This window comes from Sceloporus occidentalis, unplaced genomic scaffold, assembly GCF_023333645.1.
Source record: "Sceloporus occidentalis isolate IW3139 unplaced genomic scaffold, rSceOcc1.0.p SCAF_3, whole genome shotgun sequence".
Lineage (NCBI taxonomy): Eukaryota > Metazoa > Chordata > Lepidosauria > Squamata > Phrynosomatidae > Sceloporus > Sceloporus occidentalis.
Window position 1 is genome coordinate 10,944,573 of NW_028316983.1, and position 21,679 is coordinate 10,966,251.

At 43.4% G+C, this 21,679-nt stretch overlaps 1 protein-coding gene across 1 annotated transcript in view; it reads right to left on the reverse strand.

The window, feature by feature from the left end:
• COL9A3 (collagen type IX alpha 3 chain) overlaps positions 1 to 21,679 on the reverse strand; it is a 76,112-nt gene that overhangs the window by 2,841 nt on the left and 51,592 nt on the right. Inside the window, exons 23-30 of the mRNA XM_089513650.1 lie at positions 18,102 to 18,155; positions 15,361 to 15,432; positions 12,242 to 12,277; positions 11,461 to 11,505; positions 9,950 to 9,982; positions 4,824 to 4,970; positions 3,056 to 3,110; positions 1,217 to 1,399 (exon numbers count right to left, since the gene is read on the reverse strand). Of these exons, the coding sequence (XP_089369776.1) occupies positions 1,217 to 1,399; positions 3,056 to 3,110; positions 4,824 to 4,970; positions 9,950 to 9,982; positions 11,461 to 11,505; positions 12,242 to 12,277; positions 15,361 to 15,432; positions 18,102 to 18,155 (625 nt within the window). The remainder of the gene's footprint in view (positions 1 to 1,216; positions 1,400 to 3,055; positions 3,111 to 4,823; positions 4,971 to 9,949; positions 9,983 to 11,460; positions 11,506 to 12,241; positions 12,278 to 15,360; positions 15,433 to 18,101; positions 18,156 to 21,679) is intronic.

Consider the following 21,679-nt stretch of genomic DNA (forward strand, 5'->3'; position numbering starts at 1 on the left):
GCAGTGATGAATGTCAAGGAAATGCAACATGGGACATGCAGTTATAGAAATAAAATATGTATGTGAGAGTCAGAATGACTAAGCATGAACAATTAAGAAATCACACAGGTGTAAAGGATGATATAATTTAGAAGTCTTGGGAGCCAAGGACAAAATTAAGGAATGTACATTGGTAACACCTGAGACTTGTTACATGTACAAGGTGATCAGATGATGTTCATGGGTTGGACTTGAGTATGGGATGAACAAAAGTCAACCAATCATTGTGAATGTACACACCCACTGGGTGGTAATTGTCTAGTGGGTGGTAACAAACATTTGCTATAATAATTGCCAGTTTTGCTAATGTAACTTGTGGGTAGTTGAGGAGTATTGGTAGAGTGTAGAGATATTGTGGATTGTTGGGCATATAGAGATAGTAACTGTATATAGTAGAATAAAGTAGATCTTTTATCTAAGACTACTGAGTTGTGTTGGTGTCTTGAGTGAAGATCCAAGAACCAGCAGAATCCTGATGGTGTTTGGAGACATCTGAAGAAGAAGAGTGAGAAGGCTTGGAGAAGATTGTCAGGGTCTTCAGCCTATTCTCAGAAAACTCTGCTGCTTTGGGAGAAAGCAATAACCACTGACCAAAGCTGGTCAGCTCAGCTTCATTAACAAGGTGGTGAGTTACAGCCTGAGGTGTAGAGCAACAACTCCCATCATCCCTGACAATGAAAAGATTCACCATCTGTGAGACTTCTCAAGAATGGAATGGCTGTTAACACTGCTGTTGTTTCATCGTTGTGAGAAAAGCCCTACAACATACATGTTGCAAGCTTTCAAAGCTCCACTGGATATCCATGCAGGGAAGCCACTCCTCTGCATTTTAGCTGGAACAGAAGAATCCTAAAGAGAGAGCCAATGCATTGGGACTTTACTATTTGAGGTTTCTCACAGAGGACCTAACAGAGACTTATCTTAACGATTCCAGCCATTGTCCATCAGTCTATGTTTTTGCATTTGAGTTGAATTACAGATCTCTCTGCTGTTTGCCTTCCCTTCCTGTGCTTTCCTCTAGTAAACCATAGCTCTGTTTCTCTATCCCCATTTTAACATATCACTACATCACCGTTGCTATATCCCCTCATATTTCTCATCATGGCAGATTCTGACATTTCATCATAGCAGATTCTGACATGAACACTGGTCTGCTATAATTTGAACCATCACAAACCTCTAGGACCAGGATCGCCCAAGTCCCCAGTTGGCCCTCTGTACCCAGGTGGGCCACGAGCACCAGGATGTCCGACACTCCCTGTTGCCCCGGGTGGGCCTGGCGGACCAGCAGGCCCAGGGCGCCCTGTGAGTCCAGGAGCCAGAGGCTTCCTTAGGTTAGCAGCTAACTGGGCAATTTGCTCTGAAATTAAAAACAAACACAAAACTCCATAATACAGACTCCATAACATGAAACAGAGCAATTCCATACAATTCCCCCAAGAGGTTTGCATAGTGCCTGCTATGCATTATCATTGTTCAGTATCACATAAAGACTTCTTTTTATTTCCCCAAGTTTTTCCAAAACAGCTTGTTTTATGCTGCTGTTATAACTCTGGAGATTTTCAAATATATATGTGTATACATTATTGATTTTATTCCTTTTGGTAACTCACTCTTGAAATACATTTGAAGGTTCTTTTAAAAATGCTTACTACAGATGAATAACAAAGTAATACAGTAGATGGCAGCAAATTCAGGCTAGTCACCAAAAGTTCACTTGACAGGGAGCTGCGAACAGTGCTTTCTCTCTGTGTGGGAGGTTGCATCCACACTATAGAAATAATCCAGTATGATATCACTTTAACTGCCATGGCTCAATGCTATGGAATTGTGGGAGATATAGCTTGTTCTGCCACCAGAGCCCTCTGACAGAGAAGGTTCAATTTCTCACCAATCTACAATTTCCTGGATTGAGCCATGGCTATTAAAATGGTTTCAACCTGGATTATTTCTGCAGTGTGGATGCAGCGAGAGCGAGAATGAGGATGGCAATTAGCGACTCAAATATCTCTGTGTGTGAGTGTGATCCATTCTGGGCTTGAGTACAAATTTTGAAGGAGCTAACCAAAAGGAAATAAAGATCAGCATCTCGGATAGTTAATTCAAGGTCTGGACTAAAATGCAGAGTGGGTACCAGCCAGTGAGATATGAGCCACCAGCTGTTTCTTCTCTCTCCCTTGCCTCACTAAAACCAGAAGAGATTCCCTTCTCCTGCTTACATTAGAGCCAGGAATCACCACTCTATTCCAGGTTGGGGGTGCTGGTGTGATAAAGGTCCAAGATACATTGCAACAATAATCCAGTCTGAGACTGCTTAACTGCCCTGGCTCAATGCTAGGGAATTCTGGGTCCTGTAGTTTTGAGAGACATTTAGATTTCTCTGCCAGAGAGTTCTGGTGCCACAATAAACTACAATTCCCAGGATTCCTTAGCACTGAGTGAGGGCAGTTAAAGCAGTCTCAAACTGGATTATTTCTGCAGTGTGTTATGAACCAGAGAGATCTGTCCAATCCTTCCACCATAATAATAATAAAAAAACAGCATAAATAAGGCTCCCAGGTCATGTACCACATAGCCTTGCCTAGATCTTTCTGATCTGTCTTCAGATGATACCCTGAACCAAAGCATGCCCTGACTGGTTGAAATCAAGGAATTGTCTAGTGTGGTATCCTGTTACCCACCGTGGCATGCATAGCCTGAAAAAGCTGCTCTTTTGCATTACACCTCTCTGAATCTTTCAGGCACCATGAGTTGTGATACAACAGCTTTTTTCAAGCTCTGGATCTCATGCAGGAAGTACAGCCATCTTGTTTGTCTTATCTACATATTACATTCTTAAATTTGCATTTAAATTTAATTTGCATTTAAATTTAAGGTGAACATCTACCCAAAAAATATGCAAGAGCTCGTTAGGCTTGTTTTTTTCAGAAACCTTCATGAAAACAATTTCTTATATCTATACAACTGATATCAACAGATCTTCCATAGAGATCTAGTAACATCTGTCTACACTCACCACTGATCAATCCACCACAGAGTTCTCGTATATGTTGCTCACTGGCTTCTTTCCCCTGAAATCGAGTAAAGATATATTGATATAATGACACAAACAGTCATAATAGTTAGGGTTGCATTGGGTGATCACCAGCCAAACCTCTACAAAAAGTAGACAGATTTTAAATTAAGCCACTACCATGACACATTGGATTGGCCCCAAGGAATCCTGAAACAATAAAGAATCAGATTACTGTCTCAGATGGCTTCCAGATGGGAACTTTTTAGCACAGAGGTGGGCAGCTGCAGACAGAGGGCCATATGCAGCCCTTGGGAACCCAAAGTGTGGCCCTTGCAGCCCTGCAAAGCCTCTAGACCCCAGTTTTAAAATTTCTTCTTTTAAGGAGATTTTTACCCACACAATCTCAGTTGCTTCAACACTGCTACAAAATGTACCAATTGCTCCCCCATAAGTGAAAAAAAAGGAAAGAAAGAAAGAAGGAAAGAAAAGAAAAGAGCCCAAATATAGCCCAAATCAAAATGGGAAGTGATGAAACACCACTACTAGTTGTATCAGGTGTGCCAGCATGGCCCACTGGGAGGCACAGGGGAGAGAGAACTGGCTACCTAGTTGCCCAACCTGTTCTAGTACCACCCAGTCATTGCTCATCCCTTTTTTGATACATGCAGAATGTACTCACCTTCTGCTGTGCTGCCCACTTCACTTTTTGTGCTGCTTACATCCTGACATGTCCCTTCTACACTAGTGAGTGATGTCTCATCATTAGACCATACCCCTGTTTAGGTGTTCACATCAGAGTTAACTGAAAGTGTGAGCAAAGGGTGCAAGACTGATAATCGTTCTCTTCATGTGGAGAGCAGTAGTTTGAAAAAGAAAGCCTCTACTTTATGTGGAGGCTCTCCATGTAGTCGGAAGCCTAGAAAAATCTGGATTTCCAATCATGAAGAAATAATTTAGATCTAGACAACACTCTTCTCTTTGGACTAGTGCTCTTCATGTGAAGAGAGGTACAAGAGAAGGGAACAGGCCTAGCCTTCCTGCTTTCCTCCCATGTCCAGTTAACCCTATCTTGGTTGCCTAAATAGGACTTCTCTCTCCCTCTTTTCCCTGCCAGTAATCTGTGGGCATGCAGAGTTAAGAAGATAAATTTGGTTTATCTCTGTACATGAGGGTTGGGCAAACTGTGGCACTCAAGGTGTTGATAGACAGCAACTTCCACTAGGCTTTAATCTGTGGATGCTATAGTTTTCCAGAACCAAAAGCTTCCTTGTTGCCTAGACCTACAACACGTCAAACAAATGCTCCAGGCTGGAAGCTGAAGGGACTCCCTTTCCCACTATGGAAGAGAAAGATTTGATTTTTCAAAAATGGAGAAGAAAACATGAAAATATGGTTGTTGTTATTATGTGCCTTCAAGTCATTTCTGACATGCCAACCTTAAGGTAAAGCTATTACAGGGTTTTCTGAACATTTCTGAGTATGTGAGTGGATTTCCATGGCTGAGCAGGGATTCCTGTTCTCCAGAGTCATGGTCCAACTCTCAAATCACTATGCCATGCTGGCTCCAATACACAAAATCCTTCACCCTGGCTGGAGCAAATGCAAGATTCTGGATAGTTGCAATGTGGGTCATCCCAACAAGGAATTGTTCCTTAAGACATCTTTAACTGGACAACATTCTTATGAACAGCTGCATCTTGAATGGAAAAATGGAAGGAGATAAAATGGATAGATGCAACAGCAAATGAGATGAAGAGGCTATACTTACTGGTGAGCCAGGTTTCCCAGTAATCCCAGGGACTCCTTGTTCTCCTTGTATACCCATTTTGCCTGGATGTCCTGGAATTCCTGGCACACCAACTGTTCCATTTGGTCCCTGGACTCCTTTAGGGCCCAGCTCGCCCCGTTTTCCTGGCTACAAAGATAAGAAGTGGAGAGATGTTGACCCAGTGGCAAGATATAAAGGTTTTGAAGAATATAGGCCTCATTCTCACTACAGAATAATCAATTTTTTGAGTCGAATTGAAGAAGCGATCTAGCACTGAATAGACATTCACACTACTCAAGTAGTGATCAAACCATACCCGTTTCAATTTAATCCACTTTGCGTTCACATTCATCAATGGATCGATTCAACATGGAGTCGCATCACAGGGCTGACTGTGCCACAGGGAACTGATTCAGATCTGCAGCTCGTTCACACTAGCACTGAATCGATTCATTGCAAAAGATGCGGGGAAATCAGCTGATCCAGAAAAAGCATTTTAAATGGGTTTAGCACTGGGGCCCCTTGACAAACTGTGCCAGGAATTCGGAGCAAGTGAGAACAAGGGCCATTTAAAATGAGTCAGATATATTTGAAAACTGGTTTATTATGTAGTGGAAATGAGGCCATAATGATCTTGCTGAATGTAAGCTGCTCTCGATTCACTTCCCACTAAGCAACCCCCTTTGACCTTAGAAGGAAAGATGGGGTGCAAATGGAATTTTAAAAATGTAGTGAATAGCTGCTGTTGTTATCTGCATCTTCTACAACAAGCTTGCAGGAATGTCAACAGTCATATCTCCCTATGCAAATAGCAGTTTCAGTGTGTGTGTGTGTGTGTGTGTGTGTGTGATTTTTGTTGAGACATGGGCTTGAGAATACCCCCCCCCCCCCCCATCTCTGCCCCATGCAATACAAGGACATGGAACCTGCATTCAGGCAGATTTAATGCCACTTCTATTTTGAACAGTAGGCTATTGGAGCAATGTTGTATATTGTTTTCTCCTGTTGATGACTGAACCCGGAATCTGTCTTCTGCTTGTGGAAAAGCTCTGTTATGGAAAGTCCCTGTGCCTGATTTTTTTTTTTTTTTTGAGTATCCATCCTCACATGTTCCCCCCATTTAGCAATGCCTGTGTAGCATTTTAAAGGGGGGAGCTGCCATATAAAGGAGGACAGTGGAAATCCTCTAAATCTGGCCCAAAATTAAACTTTGAGGCATTCTTTATATCACTATAGTTTCTTGTTCATGACCTGAGCTGACTTCTGACTACTTTGGTGAAAGCCAGGATGCCAATTTCCAAAACTAATAATACTAATGACATTAAAACCAAGCATATAGGACAAGATACAGATGATCTTCCATGTACATATAGGGCTTTATTCTTTTCCCATTTAGCTGCTGCCTCCTACACCATTTCCAAAGTCATTTTTAGCTTTTTTTTCTGAAGGAACTACCATAGGACTAAAACAGGCTCAGGCCTTCCTGAAAGATCCTTTAAATGATCAATAAGATCACTTGGAAATTGCTGCCAGAGTGACAGGCCACTTTTAGACTTCCCTCCACAGCAATGCTGTCTGTGTGTGTCTCTGTGTTTGTGTATGGGGTCTGGGTTAGTCCTATGGGCCTTGAGCAACCTCCACAATTCTCAACCTAGACATAAAATCTGAAAGGCTACCACTGGAAGGGCATATCTTCTCTCTTGTGGGTACAAGAAGTGCTATCTATGGCCCAGTACATACCTTCTTGAAGGTCTGGGCTGGCGGTGGCAGTTTTTCCACCGGAGAGAAGCTGCAGCTGCCAAACCACACAGCTTTCCCCCGGCGGAAAAAGAACCTGCAAAAAGCAGGTTCTTTTTACGCCGTGGTGGCAGTGTAAGAAGTGTGCCGCTGGTGCACTGGTTACGTATGTGCCGCACGGTGCTGATGTGATGCCATTGTGATGCCATTGTTACATCGCCATGACATATTAGGTTAGGGAGCGTGTACCCTAATGCCGGCGCTGGTACTCTGCTTGTTGGTGGTTTGTACCACACCTATATTTACACAAAATAAGGTCTGGATCCATAGTAACTGTCTAAGAGGGAACACTGCAACTTCTCCATACAATAACACTCTTTCTATGTCCCATTCTGCATGTGGCAAGAACCCAGAGTGATGTGGGTTGGGTGGAGGTATTGCCAACAAGCCTCGAAGATATTCCCCACAATGTTTTACCAAAATCCAAAATCCCTGGAATTCCCAATATTTACTGGAATATTCAGTCAAAATCTCCGTTAAAAAAATAATTAAATTACCCGGATTCCAGGGAATGCCCCAGAAACTGGCAACACTGCTGGCACTAAGTTCATTCAGTTTATGCAGGCTGAGCCTTATCCGGAATTCTAAAATCCAAAATATTCCAAAAACCAAAACTTTGGTGGGAGAAAAGCAGGTATAAATTGAGTAAATAAATAAAAGAATTATTTCCCTTTACTTCCAATTCTCATAAGGGGCTTACCCCCAGGGAAAACTACCTGTTGAAACTGTCTACCAAGGAAATTACAGGATGAGTCTCCCTTATCGGGATCCTTATCGAAATCCAAAATACTCCAAAATCCTAAACTGCCCACATGGGTAGCTGAGATAGTGACACCTTTGTTCTCTAAAGATTGAATGTACACAAACTTTGTTTCATGTACAAAATTATTAAAAAATATTGTGCATAAATTTACATTCAGGCTATTTATATAAGATGTATGTGAAACATAGATGAATTTTGTGTTTAGAATTGGGTCCCATCTCCAGAATTTCTCAGTATTTACATATAATCGGAAATCCAAAACATTTCTGGCCCCAAGCATTTTGGATAAGGGAGACTCAACCTGTACATGCAGTGGGTCCTTGGTACCTGCTGTGGTTTTGTTCCAGGACCAAAATCCATGGATGCTCAAGCCCCATTAAATACAATGGATGGTAAAGTGGTGACTCTTATAAAAATGGTAATATCAACATTTGCTTTTTTGGAATTTAAATATTTTTTGAATATTTTCAAGCCATGAATGCTTGAAACTGTGGATAACAAATCCGTGGATACAGAGGGTCAATTGTACTTCTAAGCTCAGTGCTAGGCCTTTATTTTAGGTGTTGATTTTAGCCATTAAAATCTTCAGAGGCTTATGGCCTGACTATGTGACATCCTTACTTGCTCAGAGCTTGTTCACTTATTAGGATCTGAAGCAGAGCTTCTTGTGTGGATGCTGCTACCTGCAAAGATCCATCTGTCACAGCCATGGACAAAAGTACTTTCTCCTATACTGCTCCTTATTTGTGAAATATAATGCCGCTAGAATTATTTGCTTGGCTCACACTCTTTTGGCTTTCAGAAAAGGTATTTACATCTTTCTTTTTAATCTAGCCTTTTACATTACTTTTTAATGCAGTTGTTTTAATGGCTTTTGTAAAACCTTTCTTGGGGGATTTTTGTTTTGTTTTGTTTTATTGTTTACTTTAAAACTGTTGTACACCATCTGGGTATGGGGGCGGGTTTGGTAAAAAAGACTCTATCAACAGCACCAAGATTGATAACCCTGACGGCATCAAGACTGATAGCCCATCATCATCATGACCTACAAATGGGGACTATGCATGTTGGGGAAGAGAAACCATCTTGTGGTGATAGGTGTTATGGGAGCAATTCCAAATGAACTGATAAAACATCCAATTGCAATTGCTATAGATAGGATCCCACTATCACAATTACTAAAGATGTCACTACTTAGAGCATGCCACATTATCTGACAATAATACACTGATTCCTAGATTCTTGGATAGAATGTGAATCATGGATAGTACCAAAATTCTAGTCAATGCAGTCTGGTAGACTGAGCAACTGAGAATAACAACATCCACGTCTCATAGCTTGCATATGTGAATTAGGCTTTGGTTCACCAGACCTTAAGAGATAAACAGTGCAGCTCTCATTACAAGCTTTCAATTGTCTTAATTCTCGTCTGCAGTATGTGCAACCATGCAGTATAACGGTAATGCATTTAGATTACACTGGTCTACAGTTACAGTGCAATACTAACACAGGCCTAAATTGGCAGAAATCTTTTTCTGCTGGGAGAAATGCTTTTCTCCTGACAGAATCATCTTCCACCAGCTGGATGCTGAGATCTGCCAGCAAACCATATCCTTGGCCAAACTGCTCTGCTGGCTGAGGTCTGCTCACTGAAGAATCAAAATGGGATGAAGAAGGGTTGAGGGCAAGGAATCTGGGCACATTATGCCAGAACTTAAACTTTACCAGCCCAGGGACACAGATGAAATGCTAGAACAAAGGTAGGCCAGGGCCAAAGTAATCTTAAAAGAAATTTCCAACACCTCTAAGGTGAGACAGATTCCGATTCAGCACAGCTTTAGCCGGCCTAGTGTCAGCTCAACTGGATTTTGAGCATCTTGGCCAGTTAGGATCGTGTTCTAAAATTCTTACCTGCCAATAGACCAGGAAGTCTAAGGAGCCATTCACATTACAGAAATAAACTAGCTTGGAACTGGTTTATTTCCGTGACAGTCACACTTGCCCCAACCACAGTTTGTAGGGGGGTGGCTGAAAAGCCCACTTAAACCAGTGCATTTGGCACTGGAAACCTTAGCAGTTCTTTTTTTAAGAGCAGCAATGATCTGCATCTTCAGTAGTGCGAGTACACTACCAAATCCATTTGGATGGCGCTGTATCATTCCTGGAAATGGAGGCGCCTCCCCTTTAAATCAATACATGGCAAATGTAAAAGGCAACAAGGTTAAAATGGTATGGAGACATTCGATCATGGTAAACATAGTGGGGACACTGAACTGATTCTGAATTGATCCCGCATTGGCATGGAGATGGGAATCTCTTTGTTCAAAAAAGTAATGTGTTTTGTAATTACATTGGACATCTGAGCTGGCTAAGAAGGAGTGGTTAAGAAGTAAAAAGGAACATCTATCTGTAGCTCGGTTTGTGCACAGGAGAGGTTGAGATAGGTGTATTCTGAAGAGTAAGATTTGACAAATGGGAATATAAACTGAAGAGAGAGTGCATTAATTCACATTTTATTTTCTTAAGAAATCATTTTACATTTGGACGTTCAGTATATGAAACTTACCTCTCCTTTTTGTCCAGTTGGGCCAAAAGGACCCTGGAGGGGAGGGGGAGGAAAGAAAGAAACAGAAAGAAAAAAATCATTTCTAAATAATTAGACATGATTGATTGATTGATTGATTGATTGACTGCAATTATATTCTGCTGATCTGGGACCAAAGGTTATTCGCAAACAAACAATAAGATAAAATGTGCTAAAAATAGGGGGGGGGGGAACCTTAAAACATAATTAAAATATTGCTAATTATAAAATCATGCAATAAACAATGTAAAATCATTTTAAAACATAAAAAGTTAAAGTTAGAGTACCCACCCATAAGAAGGCTCCCTCATTAAAACCTGCTTAAGAAGATCTTTGTCTGCTGGTGAAAAGAGCACAGAGAGGGGGCCAACCTAGCCTTCTGAGGAAGGAAGTTCCAGAGGGTGAGAGGAGCCATTGAGAAGGTTCTGTACCTATGGCACTGGTGACTGCTCTCAGGCCCTGGATCTCCTTCCCTTGAGACACCAAGTTGGCCTCATCCCTGCTTTCCTCCCAATGTCAGGTCAAAACATTTCTGTGCAATCAGGATTTTATAAAATAGTTAGGGTTGGACTTTTAATGTTGTACAGCTCTGGAAGCTGGTATACAATCTTTTAATGTACAGTGGGCCCTCCATATTCATTGGAGTTAGGGGCACAGGACCACTGTAAAAGTGGAAAAACTGCTAATAAAAAAAGCACAATTTTTTCCACCTGTCTAGGAACCTCTATGTCCTCAAGCACAGCTCAGTGATAGCAATAGCAAGTAACAATAGCAATTACATTTCTATACCACTTATCAGTGCATTTAAGCACTCCCTAAGCAGTTTACAATGTGCACGTTAATTGCCCCCAACAAGCTGGGTACTCATTTTAGTGACCTACGGAAGGATGCAAGGCTGAGTTAACCCTGGAGCCCTGCAGGGTTGAACTCACAACTCTGTGGTTGTGAGAGGCTGCAGTACCGGCATTTGACTACTACACCACCAGGGCTCCGGATCAACATCAGGTAGAGGTTGGTCATCAAATTGTGCTGCAAGATCTACAAGTGTCTAGAGATATGTTTTCTCTAGGAATCTCTAGGTCCTCCAGTATGATTCTATGGTCAACTTCCAGCAGAGTCATGCTGGAGGAGAGGTTCCTAGAGAAAACATATTAATGAAATCCATGAATAATCAAATCCACAAAAGCCAAAGCCACAGATGTGGAAGGACTATAGTGTTTTTTTAATATATTTTTAATGTTTAATGTTTTTAACTTGAAATACTGATTAACTGGTTTTTAAATCTTATATTTATAATTTTATTGATACTTCTGTATTGTTTATGTTGTTAGCCACCTTGAGTCCCATTATCGGGAGAAAGGGAGAAAGGCAGGATAAAAATTAATAATAATAATAATAATAATAATAATAATAATAAAACCACCACCACCACCACCCAATCTCCACTTCATCTTGCAATGCATTGTGAGGCTCCTAGATGTAACATCACCTACCAGCTCTCCTTTATCACCTGGCAGGCCATCTGCTCCTGCAATGCCCTGGAAATGGAAGCAGAACATGGGCATTACTATTAATAAAGAAAACTCAAGTTATATTGCTTTCTTTCACAACTTGTGCTCTCAGGCCAAACTTCATGAGATGCCGGTCAGTTCCAACGCCTCCAGGGATTTGAGGGAACTTGATGCACCAGTAAGGATCTCCTTGTCTTTGATGTGACCAAATGTGTGGCACTCTTTCCACAAGGAAGCCCATTTAACTTCTTTCAGATTGGTCCTCAAATGGAGTGTCCAAGAGGGCCTTTGGGACTCTTTGGACTGCTCTTTTATGACTACCTGAGGGCACACTTAGAAATGTTCCTTTTTTTAACTTCCAAAAAACCCCCAGTTAGCAAAACAAGTAGTGACACTGAGGAGGGATTTGGGGAGTTGCAGTCAAAAAAGTAACTTTTCCAAGACCAACTTTTTATTAGTTGCTAATTCTATTAATGTTCTTTTTTGGTATGTTTGTTCATGTTTTAAGTAATTAAAAAAATTTTTTTTAATATGCTTCCATAATATTTTTATACTGAAAGATGACATGATAACAATAAAGATGGTAGCAACAGTAGTAAAGTAACAACAATCACAGGCCAAACTGGAGTGACCAAATGAGACCTTTTAAGATAATTCTTAGGTAAATCACCTTGATTCAATAGGGAGCAGGGGCTATTGGACAGTTGTTAAACTCAGAGATGTGCAGTATTAATGACAGAGATGATTCAAATTTTTAGCTTACCTGATTACCTTTGGGTCCAGAAACTCCAGTAGGACCCTGGGAACAAGAAGAGGATGAGTAAAGAATGAATAGAGGAGAGAATCCATCTTAATCCACCAGGCCAAAAGGTTTAAGGTGATTTTTTCCCAGAAAGCAAAAGTGGTTTAAAGAATGCTTCACAACTACAGTAGTCTTCTCCAGGTGTTGTTAGATTACAACTCCCATCCTCTGCCTACAAGCACTGCTAGTTAGGAGTGATGGTGGTTACAGTCCCACATATCTAGACAGCACCATGTTGGGAAAGTCTTGAAGTTAACTTTACATATGAGCAGATATACTTGCTTCTTACATCCATGATGACTACACATTGTTTGTTTTCTTCTGACAGACTGGGAACCAGGGCAATATGAGGAAAATATGTTTATGTGTTTCTTTTTTTTTTTTTGGGGGGGGGCATACCTCTGTGCCCAAATTGGTTCAAAGACTGATGAATCAACTTAAAATGTTTTAACTTTTTATAGCAATGGAAGCCGGTGGTTCCCGGGCGCAATATAAGGTGTTGGTGATGACCTATAAAGCCCTAAATGGCTTGGGCCCAGGATATCTGAAGGACCGCCTCTCCCCATATATTCCGTCCCGCACCCTCAGAACATCTGGGCAGCAACTACTTAGGGTTCCTGGGGCCAGGCTTGTCTCCACTACCAGGAAGACGTTCTCCATCGCCGCCCCGGCCCTTTGGAACACGCTGCCCATAGAGCTCCGCTCGGCCACCTCCCTGGCCCAATTCAAAAAGGATCTGAAGACCTTCCTTTTTGGCAACGCATTCCCCAACTAAGTTGTCCTACGGACCTCCTTCCTCCTCACTGGCAAGAGGACTGGCTAACTCGGGGCTTTTGTGTTTTTATTGTAATGTTTTTAATGGTGTATTGTAATGTTTTAAAGTGCTGTAAACCACCCTGATCTGAGGAAGGGCGGTATATAAATAAAATTTTTATTTATTTATTTTTATGTTATTGGGCAGTGAATGTAATTTGGGGATAGCATCTAGCTAGCACTTTGGATAGCTCACTGCCCAATTAATATGGAAGCCATCAGCTGCCACTGGTGTAGGGCATATTACAATCTGGAGATCCTTTTGACTGGGCATTCCTGTGCGAGCAGTCAAGGCAACACCCAGTATATTTTGCATCAGAACTGGGATATAACACTCTAAAATTGGTTTTAAAAAACTTACCTGTTATTCCAGATGTGATGATCCCAGGGGTCCAAGCAGCCACCCAGCCACCCTGTACTTGGCTCTTGACCCCCAGGGGATCCCTTATTTCCCTTCTAGAGTCTCCTAGGTCTCCATTCCCACTCCCTGCTGAGCTGAATGAGACCCCTTGAGATCCTCTATTCTCGCTGCCACCACCCAGTGGATTTTCCAATGAATTCCCTTTGGCACACACTGGGACTTGCTAGGGACTTGTAGGCCCGTTACAAATGGGCACCCTAGCATGGACTCAGTCCGTACTAGGGTAAGAAAGGGGCGTCTCTTCCAGACGCCCCTAACCCTAGTACGGACTGAGTCCATACGAAATGGTGGTGGCCGTTCCACACGGCCGCTGCCATCTTGACGTAGTAGATGCGCTGCGTCCGCATGTCGCGCCCCAGAAATTATGCCACAAGTGCGCGCTTTGGCACTTGCGGCGTCTCTTCCAGGGCGCAGGAAGGGGCTGCTGTGGTTCCCGGATGCTGTAACGGGCGGCGGCAGCAGACCGCCGCTTTTTGGCGGTCTGTAACCCACCTTAGTTTCCTTTTCCTTGCTAGCTTAAGCAATCAGCAACCAAGCTAAGGCACATGTACAGGAGCAGAGACAACAGATACTTTTAAAGAAAAATATTTATTCTAAATAAGCAGAGTAGAGTAAAAAGATGTCACTCATGCAAAACCTCCTTGCCTTGCAGGTACAGAAAGCATAGCTACAAGATGTTCATTTCAGGCAAGCTATTAGACAACATAACAAAAAGCCTAAACGCACTAGCTAACACATTTCCTAGCTACTCACACAGTGATGGGCTTTGCAGTCCTTGTTGAGTTTTTGGATGCAGGGAGCGGCTTTCCTTGCCAGCTTCACCTGCATCCCTGAGCCTGCTCTCCACAGACTCACAGCCCCAGACATTGCACCAGATCAAAGAATCATAGAATGATCCAGATGATCCAGAGCTCTCTGTTTCCACACCAGGATGGTTGTCTGTATGGATGTCCCACTGAGTCACAGGTGTGTCAGCTGCCACTGCCTTCATGGGTCACTCCCTCTGAGGATGAGGTGCCAAGCCATTGCTGAGTGCCTCACTCAGAAGCAAGTGACCCATGACAGCGGCAGATGCACTAGGTGGGTCAGTGGGACACTTGTGCAGACAGCTGCCATGGCACAGAGATGGAAGGTTAGGTAGCGGGGGAGGGGGGATTGGAGTAATTGTCAGGCCAAGATACTCCAGGCTGCCCACTAGTATCCTGACCCATGAAGAAAAGGCCATAGTCTTTAATGGTATGTGTTTGATGGCCCACCCTTTGGTAGAAAGGGCATTATAAATTAGCATGGTTGTTGTACTTGTTGCTAATATTGTAGTAACAACAACAACATCTCCTGCTGTGTAAGTTTCTGCTCCCCCTCAGGGTTTGTGAGTGATGGTGAGTTTGAAACTTCCTCAATCAAAAGGATGGTCACTCAGACTCAGTCTCCTTTGGTCAGGAAACTCTACCTGTGTTGCACTGCAAAATCATCACAAGCTGCATGGCTCTTGCCATAAAGAGCTGTGAGACCAGAGTTTTCACAGACCCTCACCCCTCACAATATAGTCATGTTTTGTGAAAGGTTTCATCATTAAAAAAAGTGGCCTTTGTTTTCCACCACGCAGGAGAAATATAAAGTTTTAAAGTGGTGCTCAGCACCTGCAATTTGGGTTAAGGTTGAAATGTAATTGAAAATTAACCAATCTGTTAACGTGTAAATGAGATGTCAATTCAATTAATTGAATTGAATTGAACCAAGCCAACCATTAGATTAATTGCAGAATAGTAATGTTCTCTGTAGTCATTTTAACCCAGTCAACATTTGGTCCAGCATTCACTTTACAGAAGGTATTTTCCCTTCTTACCCTCTCACCAGACTCTCCACGGAGACCAGTGGGACCTGGTAGGCCAGGCTCTCCACTTGCACCTTTCCGACCCTGAAAAATTGAAAGGGAAACCATTAAAGCAAGGGTAATCCTAGTGTGACCTGTGAGCCTCAGGTGGCCCCTGAAACCTACTTTTGTGATCACTTTAATGCCCACTAGTCTCCAGAAGCTTCCCAATACTTCCCCTTCAAAAAGAAAATTATGTGGTTTTCTTGTAATTTTTATCCCCAAACCGCATAGAAAACCCTCCTAACATGTCAAACAAACAAACAAACAAACAAATAAAATAAAGTAAAATAAATACCCAGCACTCCCCTCAAGCACCTTGGAACCTTGTACTACCTCCAAATACCCATTCTCCTCAACAATAATCCCAAGATCTTCTTCACATGTAGTACTGCTGAGCCATGTATCCCCCATCCCATATCTGTAAATTTGGTTTTTGTGCCCTAAATGTAGTATTCTAATTTGTAGGCCAACTTGAATCCCAGTCTTGGGGAAAAGGCAGAGTATAGTAAAACCACAAGTTGAACATGAGTGTGATGCGGCAGCTTAAAAAGGCCAATGCAATTCTAGACTGCATCAACAGAAGTATAGTGTCTAGATCAAGGAAAGTAATAGTGCCACTCTATTCTGCTTTGGTCAGGCCTCACCTGGAATACTGTATCCAGTTCTGGGCACCACAATTCAAAAGGGATATTGAGAAGCTGGAGTGTGTCCAGAAGAGGACCACCAAAATGGTGAGGGGTTTAGAAACCATGCTCTGTAAGGAGAGACTTAGGGAGCTAGGTATGTGCAGCCTAGAGAAGAGAAGGTTGAGAGGTGATATGATAGCCCTGTTTAAATATTTGAAGGGATGTCCTATTGAGGATGGAGCAAACCTGTTTTCTGCTGTCCCAGAGACTAGGACCCAGAGCAGTGGATTTAAACTAGAGAGAAAGAGATTCCTCATTAATATTAGGGAGAACTTCCTGACAGTAAGAGCTGTTTGACTGGAACACAGTCCCTCGGAGTGTGGAGGAGTCTCCTTCTTTGAAGGTTTTTAAAGAGAGGCAGGATGGCCATCTGTTGGGGGGGGGGTTGCTCTGATTCTGTGTTCCTGTGTGTCAGGGGGTTGGACTGGATGGCTGCTGTGGTCTCTTCCAACTTTATGATTTTATGATTCTTTAAATAAAATAGAGGAAGAGGAGAAGAAGAAGGAGAAGGAGGAGGTGGTGGCAGTAGTGGTTGCAGCAACAGCAGAAGCTATGGTTGCGGTCGTAGTGTATGTACTGAGATAGAACTCAGGTCTCTTTGCTGTGACTGGCATCATGTTGAGCAGTTACAAGTGCATAAAGTGGACTTATGCAATCATAACTGTTGGGTATTCACATTGATTGTGGCATCAGTGGTGTCAATAGGGGAGATCACTGTGTGGCCCATACCTAGTGATACCCCAGAAGAAGGGTAACACCAATCTGGCCCTCCAACCACTCTGGAGTGACAAGGGGTGAACGTACCCCCTTTGGGGTATGCAGTGGTGGCCACGGTCTCCTCAGGGGAGGCCAGACAGTGAAAGTCAGGTGCGCCTGGTCTTGCTTTGCTGCTGGGACAAAGGTTTCCTCACAAAGAAGCCACTGCTGCCATGATGAATGATAATGCTGAGTGCACCCACCCCTCCTTTGCTATGGCGTCAAAAGTCTCCTCATAAGAAGGCCAGTGCAGTGGTAAAGGAGAAGGAGCAAATGCATCTTTTTGGCTGCTGCCACCCCCCCCCCCCCGGCAGCCCCCTGCAACAGGTGACAACAGCGATGGGGATGCCACTGGGCAACAGTTGATTGGGGTGCTGCAAAATGACATTTCCCATTCTGCTCCCATCAATGATTAATGGTGCAAGAAGGAACTGCTACAATTCCAGTGCTTCTGTTTGTCACACTGGAATTGCTGACAGGAAGGGAATGGAAACATCAGCCTGCTATTTGACAGAACAGACCCCATTCCCACTCCCCAACTACCCTGTTTGACAGGAGAACAGACCCATCAGCCCCACTACTTGAAGCCGTTGGTAGCTGTTAAGGTAGGTTGGTTGAGTCAGAAGATGCTTCTTCGCTGAATATGAGTAACTAAGTTGCTGATCTGTAATATTGGCCAGTATCTTTGGGATGCACCTTGCAGGGTACAAGGCCTGGCCAGAGTGGATCAGCACATTTCTGCCAGTGGAATAGCAATAGCAAGTACATTTCTATACCGCTTATCAGTGCTCTTAAGCACTCCCTAAGCAGCTTATAATGTGTAAGCTAGTTGCCCCCAACAAGCTGGGTACTCATTTTAGGAACCTCAGAAGGATGCTAGGCTGAGTCAAGTTTGAGCACTTGGCTGGTACTGAACTCGCAACCTTGCAGTTTGTGAGTGAGTGGTTGCAATACAGGCATTTAACCAGTGCACCATCAGGCCAAAACAACATCAGCTTCTGCCTTGTTACTTCCAGAATGGGATTGAACTCTTAACCTCCCGCTTTCTAGAAGAACAGTTATCCATCCATGCTCCAAGTCTGAAGGCTTGAGCTGGGCCAGAAAATAAGATGTACATAGGGTTTTTTTTTTTTTTGGGGGGGGGGGGTGTTCTATTTTGTGAGACCTAGTTATCGCCAGAGCAGTTCCCAAAATGTGCCACACTTGGTGCCAACTAGGGAAAGGTTCTTCAACCTTGTTCAAACTTGTTGGGGCTGCTTTTTGACTGACCTGGAAACCTCTCACACCTGGTGCTCCCATGGGGCCTTGTAGTCCAATTGCTCCCTGGGGGAAAAATGAGAGAGAAAATCAAGAGACAGAGATGAAAGAATATTCATATCAACCATGCAGCATCTTTCTTCCTCCCGACCAATCTGCATAGATGAATTTGTCAAACATAACTGTAAATCTTCAAAGAGTTTATGTCAGATTGCCAGAATGAAAACTGAACACAGCTGATATACCTTCAATGGTTGTAAGAGGGAATTTCACCAGGTGCCACTTGTTACAAACTAGGTAGCAAGCAACACCTGTTGAAGTTTTCCCTGCTGTCCAATCTTTAAAGGGACAGAGCTGTCTCCAGTTTTCATGCTGACAATCCTAATGTTGAATGGCAGACTCCTAAGAGAAGCTTTGTTAAGTGATGAGGAATTCATCAGTTTAAAAACAACTTTATTCCATCTTTTGCAAGGCTTCCTTTCAGCAAATCACCTGCCAAGCATTTAATATACAGCCATGGCATTATGAACTTTCTTAAAGTCTGCTTTGTTTTCTCCCAGACCTTATTGCCATGGTGGAATTTTAAATGTGATTTTCTTCCATGTTCCCTACAATCCTGTTTGCTTCACGTTTTCCCAAAAACAAGAACAAGGAGGAGGAGGAGAAAAGAAAATGGCTGCTTTTATTTAGTCATGTGGTCCTAAATCCAAAATCATACTAGTGGAATAATAATAATAATATAATAATAAATTTTATTTATATACCGCCCTGTGGCGAACCAATCCATGCGGTTTACAACATTAAAATAACATACAGCATAAAAACAATATATTTCCCTCCCCCCTTAAAAAGTTATTAAACAACATATCTAATTTAAAACCACAATAACTAGTTAAAATAACAATAAATTAAACAAAATAATACCAACCAATAAACCACTGCAACTTCAGTTCTAAAGAAAAGGGGGCTTTGGAGACATTACTGAGGAGGGGGGAATCCTGAGATCCTGAGGCCGGGATATTTCAGTCTGGGAAGGCCTGCCTGAAGAGATCCATCTTGACAGCCTTTTTAAAGCTGTCCAAAGATGTTAATTGACGGATCTCATCCGGCAGGCCGTTCCAGAGCCTAGGGGCGACAACAGAGAAAGCCCTCCGGGAGGTCGCCGCAAGCCTCGATTTTTGAGGCTGCAACAAGTTCCTCCCAGAGGACCGGAGAGCGCGGGGAGGATTGTATGGGAAGAGGCGGTCTCTGAGATAGCTTGGACCCAAGCCATTTAGGGCTTTAAAGGTAATAACCAACACCTTGTACTGGGCCCGGAAACCAATAGGCAGCCAGTGGAGGGACCTCAAAACCGGAGTGATATGGTCCCTTCTGGATGTTCCTGACACAAGCCTGGCTGCCATGTTTTGAACCAGCTGTAATTTCCGAACCAGGCACAAGGGTAGCCCCATGTAGAGCGCATTACAGAAGTCAAGGCGTGAGGTTACCAGCGCGTGCACAACTGTCTCGAGATCCCTTACTTCCAGAAAAGGGCGCAGCTGGCGTATCAGCCGAAGCTGATAACAGGTGCTCCTGACCGTCGCATTAACCTGATCTATCATCAGGAGCGACAAGTCAAGGAGCACCCCCAGACTGCGAACGCAGTCACTAGAGGAGAGTGTGACCCCGTCCAGGACTGGTGGTTGCAACCCAATTCTTGGTTTCGGGGCCGCTACCGTGAGCACGTCCGTCTTGTTCGGATTCAGCTTCAATCTGTTTTTCCTCATCCAGCCCATTACCGCCCGAAGACATTCATTGAGAGAAGAGATGCCATTAGAATTCGAGGCCGACGAACGAGACATGGAGAAATAGATTTGGGTGTCATCAGCGTACTGATAGCACCCAGCACCATAACTCCGTATGATCTCACCCAGCGGCTTCATATAGATGTTAAACAACATTGGGGACAAAATAGCTCCCTGAGGGACTCCACAAAGGAGCGCCCTCTTTCTGGAGCTACTGTCCCCAAGCAGCACCCTCTGGGACCTGCCCGAGAGGTAGGACCGGAACCACTGCAATGCAGTGCCTCCGATACCTAATCCCCCCAAGCGTTCCAGGAGGATGCTGTGATCTATCGTATCGAAAGCCGCTGAGAGGTCTAAGAGCACCAACTGGGTCACACTACCCCTGTCGATGCTCAGACGCAGATCGTCAGTCAAGGCAACCATGGCAGTCTCAACCCCAAAGCCTGTCCTGAAGCCGGTTTGAAATGGGTCTAGATAATCGGTTTCATCCAAGACAGCTTGGAGCTGAAGAGCAACCGCCCTCTCGATTACCCTGCCCAAAAATGGCAGCAAAGAAACACGCCTGTAGTTGTTCATATCCAGGGGGTCCAGAATGAAAATCCCTGCTAGTAGAGTTGCATTTGGATTGCACTGTTGTATAATCAGTTGCACAAGAGATGGTACAATAGGTTGTTGAATCATTTTCAAAACTAGCTGTGCAACTTATTGCACAATTAAAAGAAACTGTACCAGATACTACCCTTGTGCCAATTCTGAAATTATGCAACAGCTACTGCAACAGCCCTTGGAGCCTGGTCTGTGATTAGTGTAGTTAGGTCTCAGGGCACCAAGTCTCAGGGAATTCTGCATATGTGTTATGCTTTCACACTGTAGGTGCACCAAATAAGCCAGAAGTGAGGAGAGAGATGGTGGGCAGTGCACTTGGGTCATGGTTCTGTCAGGAGCAGGTGCTAGAGTTGCAGCTCACAAACCTTGTTGAACTCAGGCAGCAGTGAATATGGTTGTAAGGCCAGGTCTATCCCAGGCTCTGAGATTTCAGGGCCAAAGTCTGAGACCCGGACACTACTCCTTGGTGATGCGTCAAGGGTGATGTTACAAGGTGTAGCCCCTGGTGATGGCATTATGCATGAGAGTACACCATTCACATTTTTTAAAAAAAGCACACCAAGACTAATTAACAAAGAATACACTTACAGACAAGGCAATGCTCTAGCCCAGGATTCCATAGCATTGGGCCATGGCTGTTTAAACACTGTCAACTGCACTATTGCTGCAGTGCAGATGCAGTCTTGCTCATGATCACCCAATGGGTTTTCATGGCCAAGCAAGGATTCAAACCCTGGTATCTTGTAGTTGTAATCCACCACTCAAACTAGGCTGGCTCTACCTCCAGGAAAATCTGTGGTGTTGCTCCCAAATCAGTGGGCTGTTGAATCTACACTGGACTTTATTTTGAATTTTAGATGTTTTTCAAGCTGCCAAACCTTTTGTCTACCCCTCTCACTCTTGCCAGGAGTGTGGAAGGTTAACCCTGCCAAGGATCACTCTAACTTGCACCACGTGCTGAAAAATGTTCCCACCCCCCCACCCCCAATGGCAGACTGTCTCCCTAGCTGCTTCTGGGGTGGGCAAATGGCCATTTATATGTAACTCCTGGCTTGTTTTTAGGCCACGTATCAGGTTTTAGAATCATGAAGTAACCATCCATTAACTTTTGGTTTGTAAAAACTGCTGCTGTTGTTGCTGTATACCTTCAAGTTGTTTCCGACTTATGGCAACCCTAAGGCAAACCTATTCCTGGGTTTT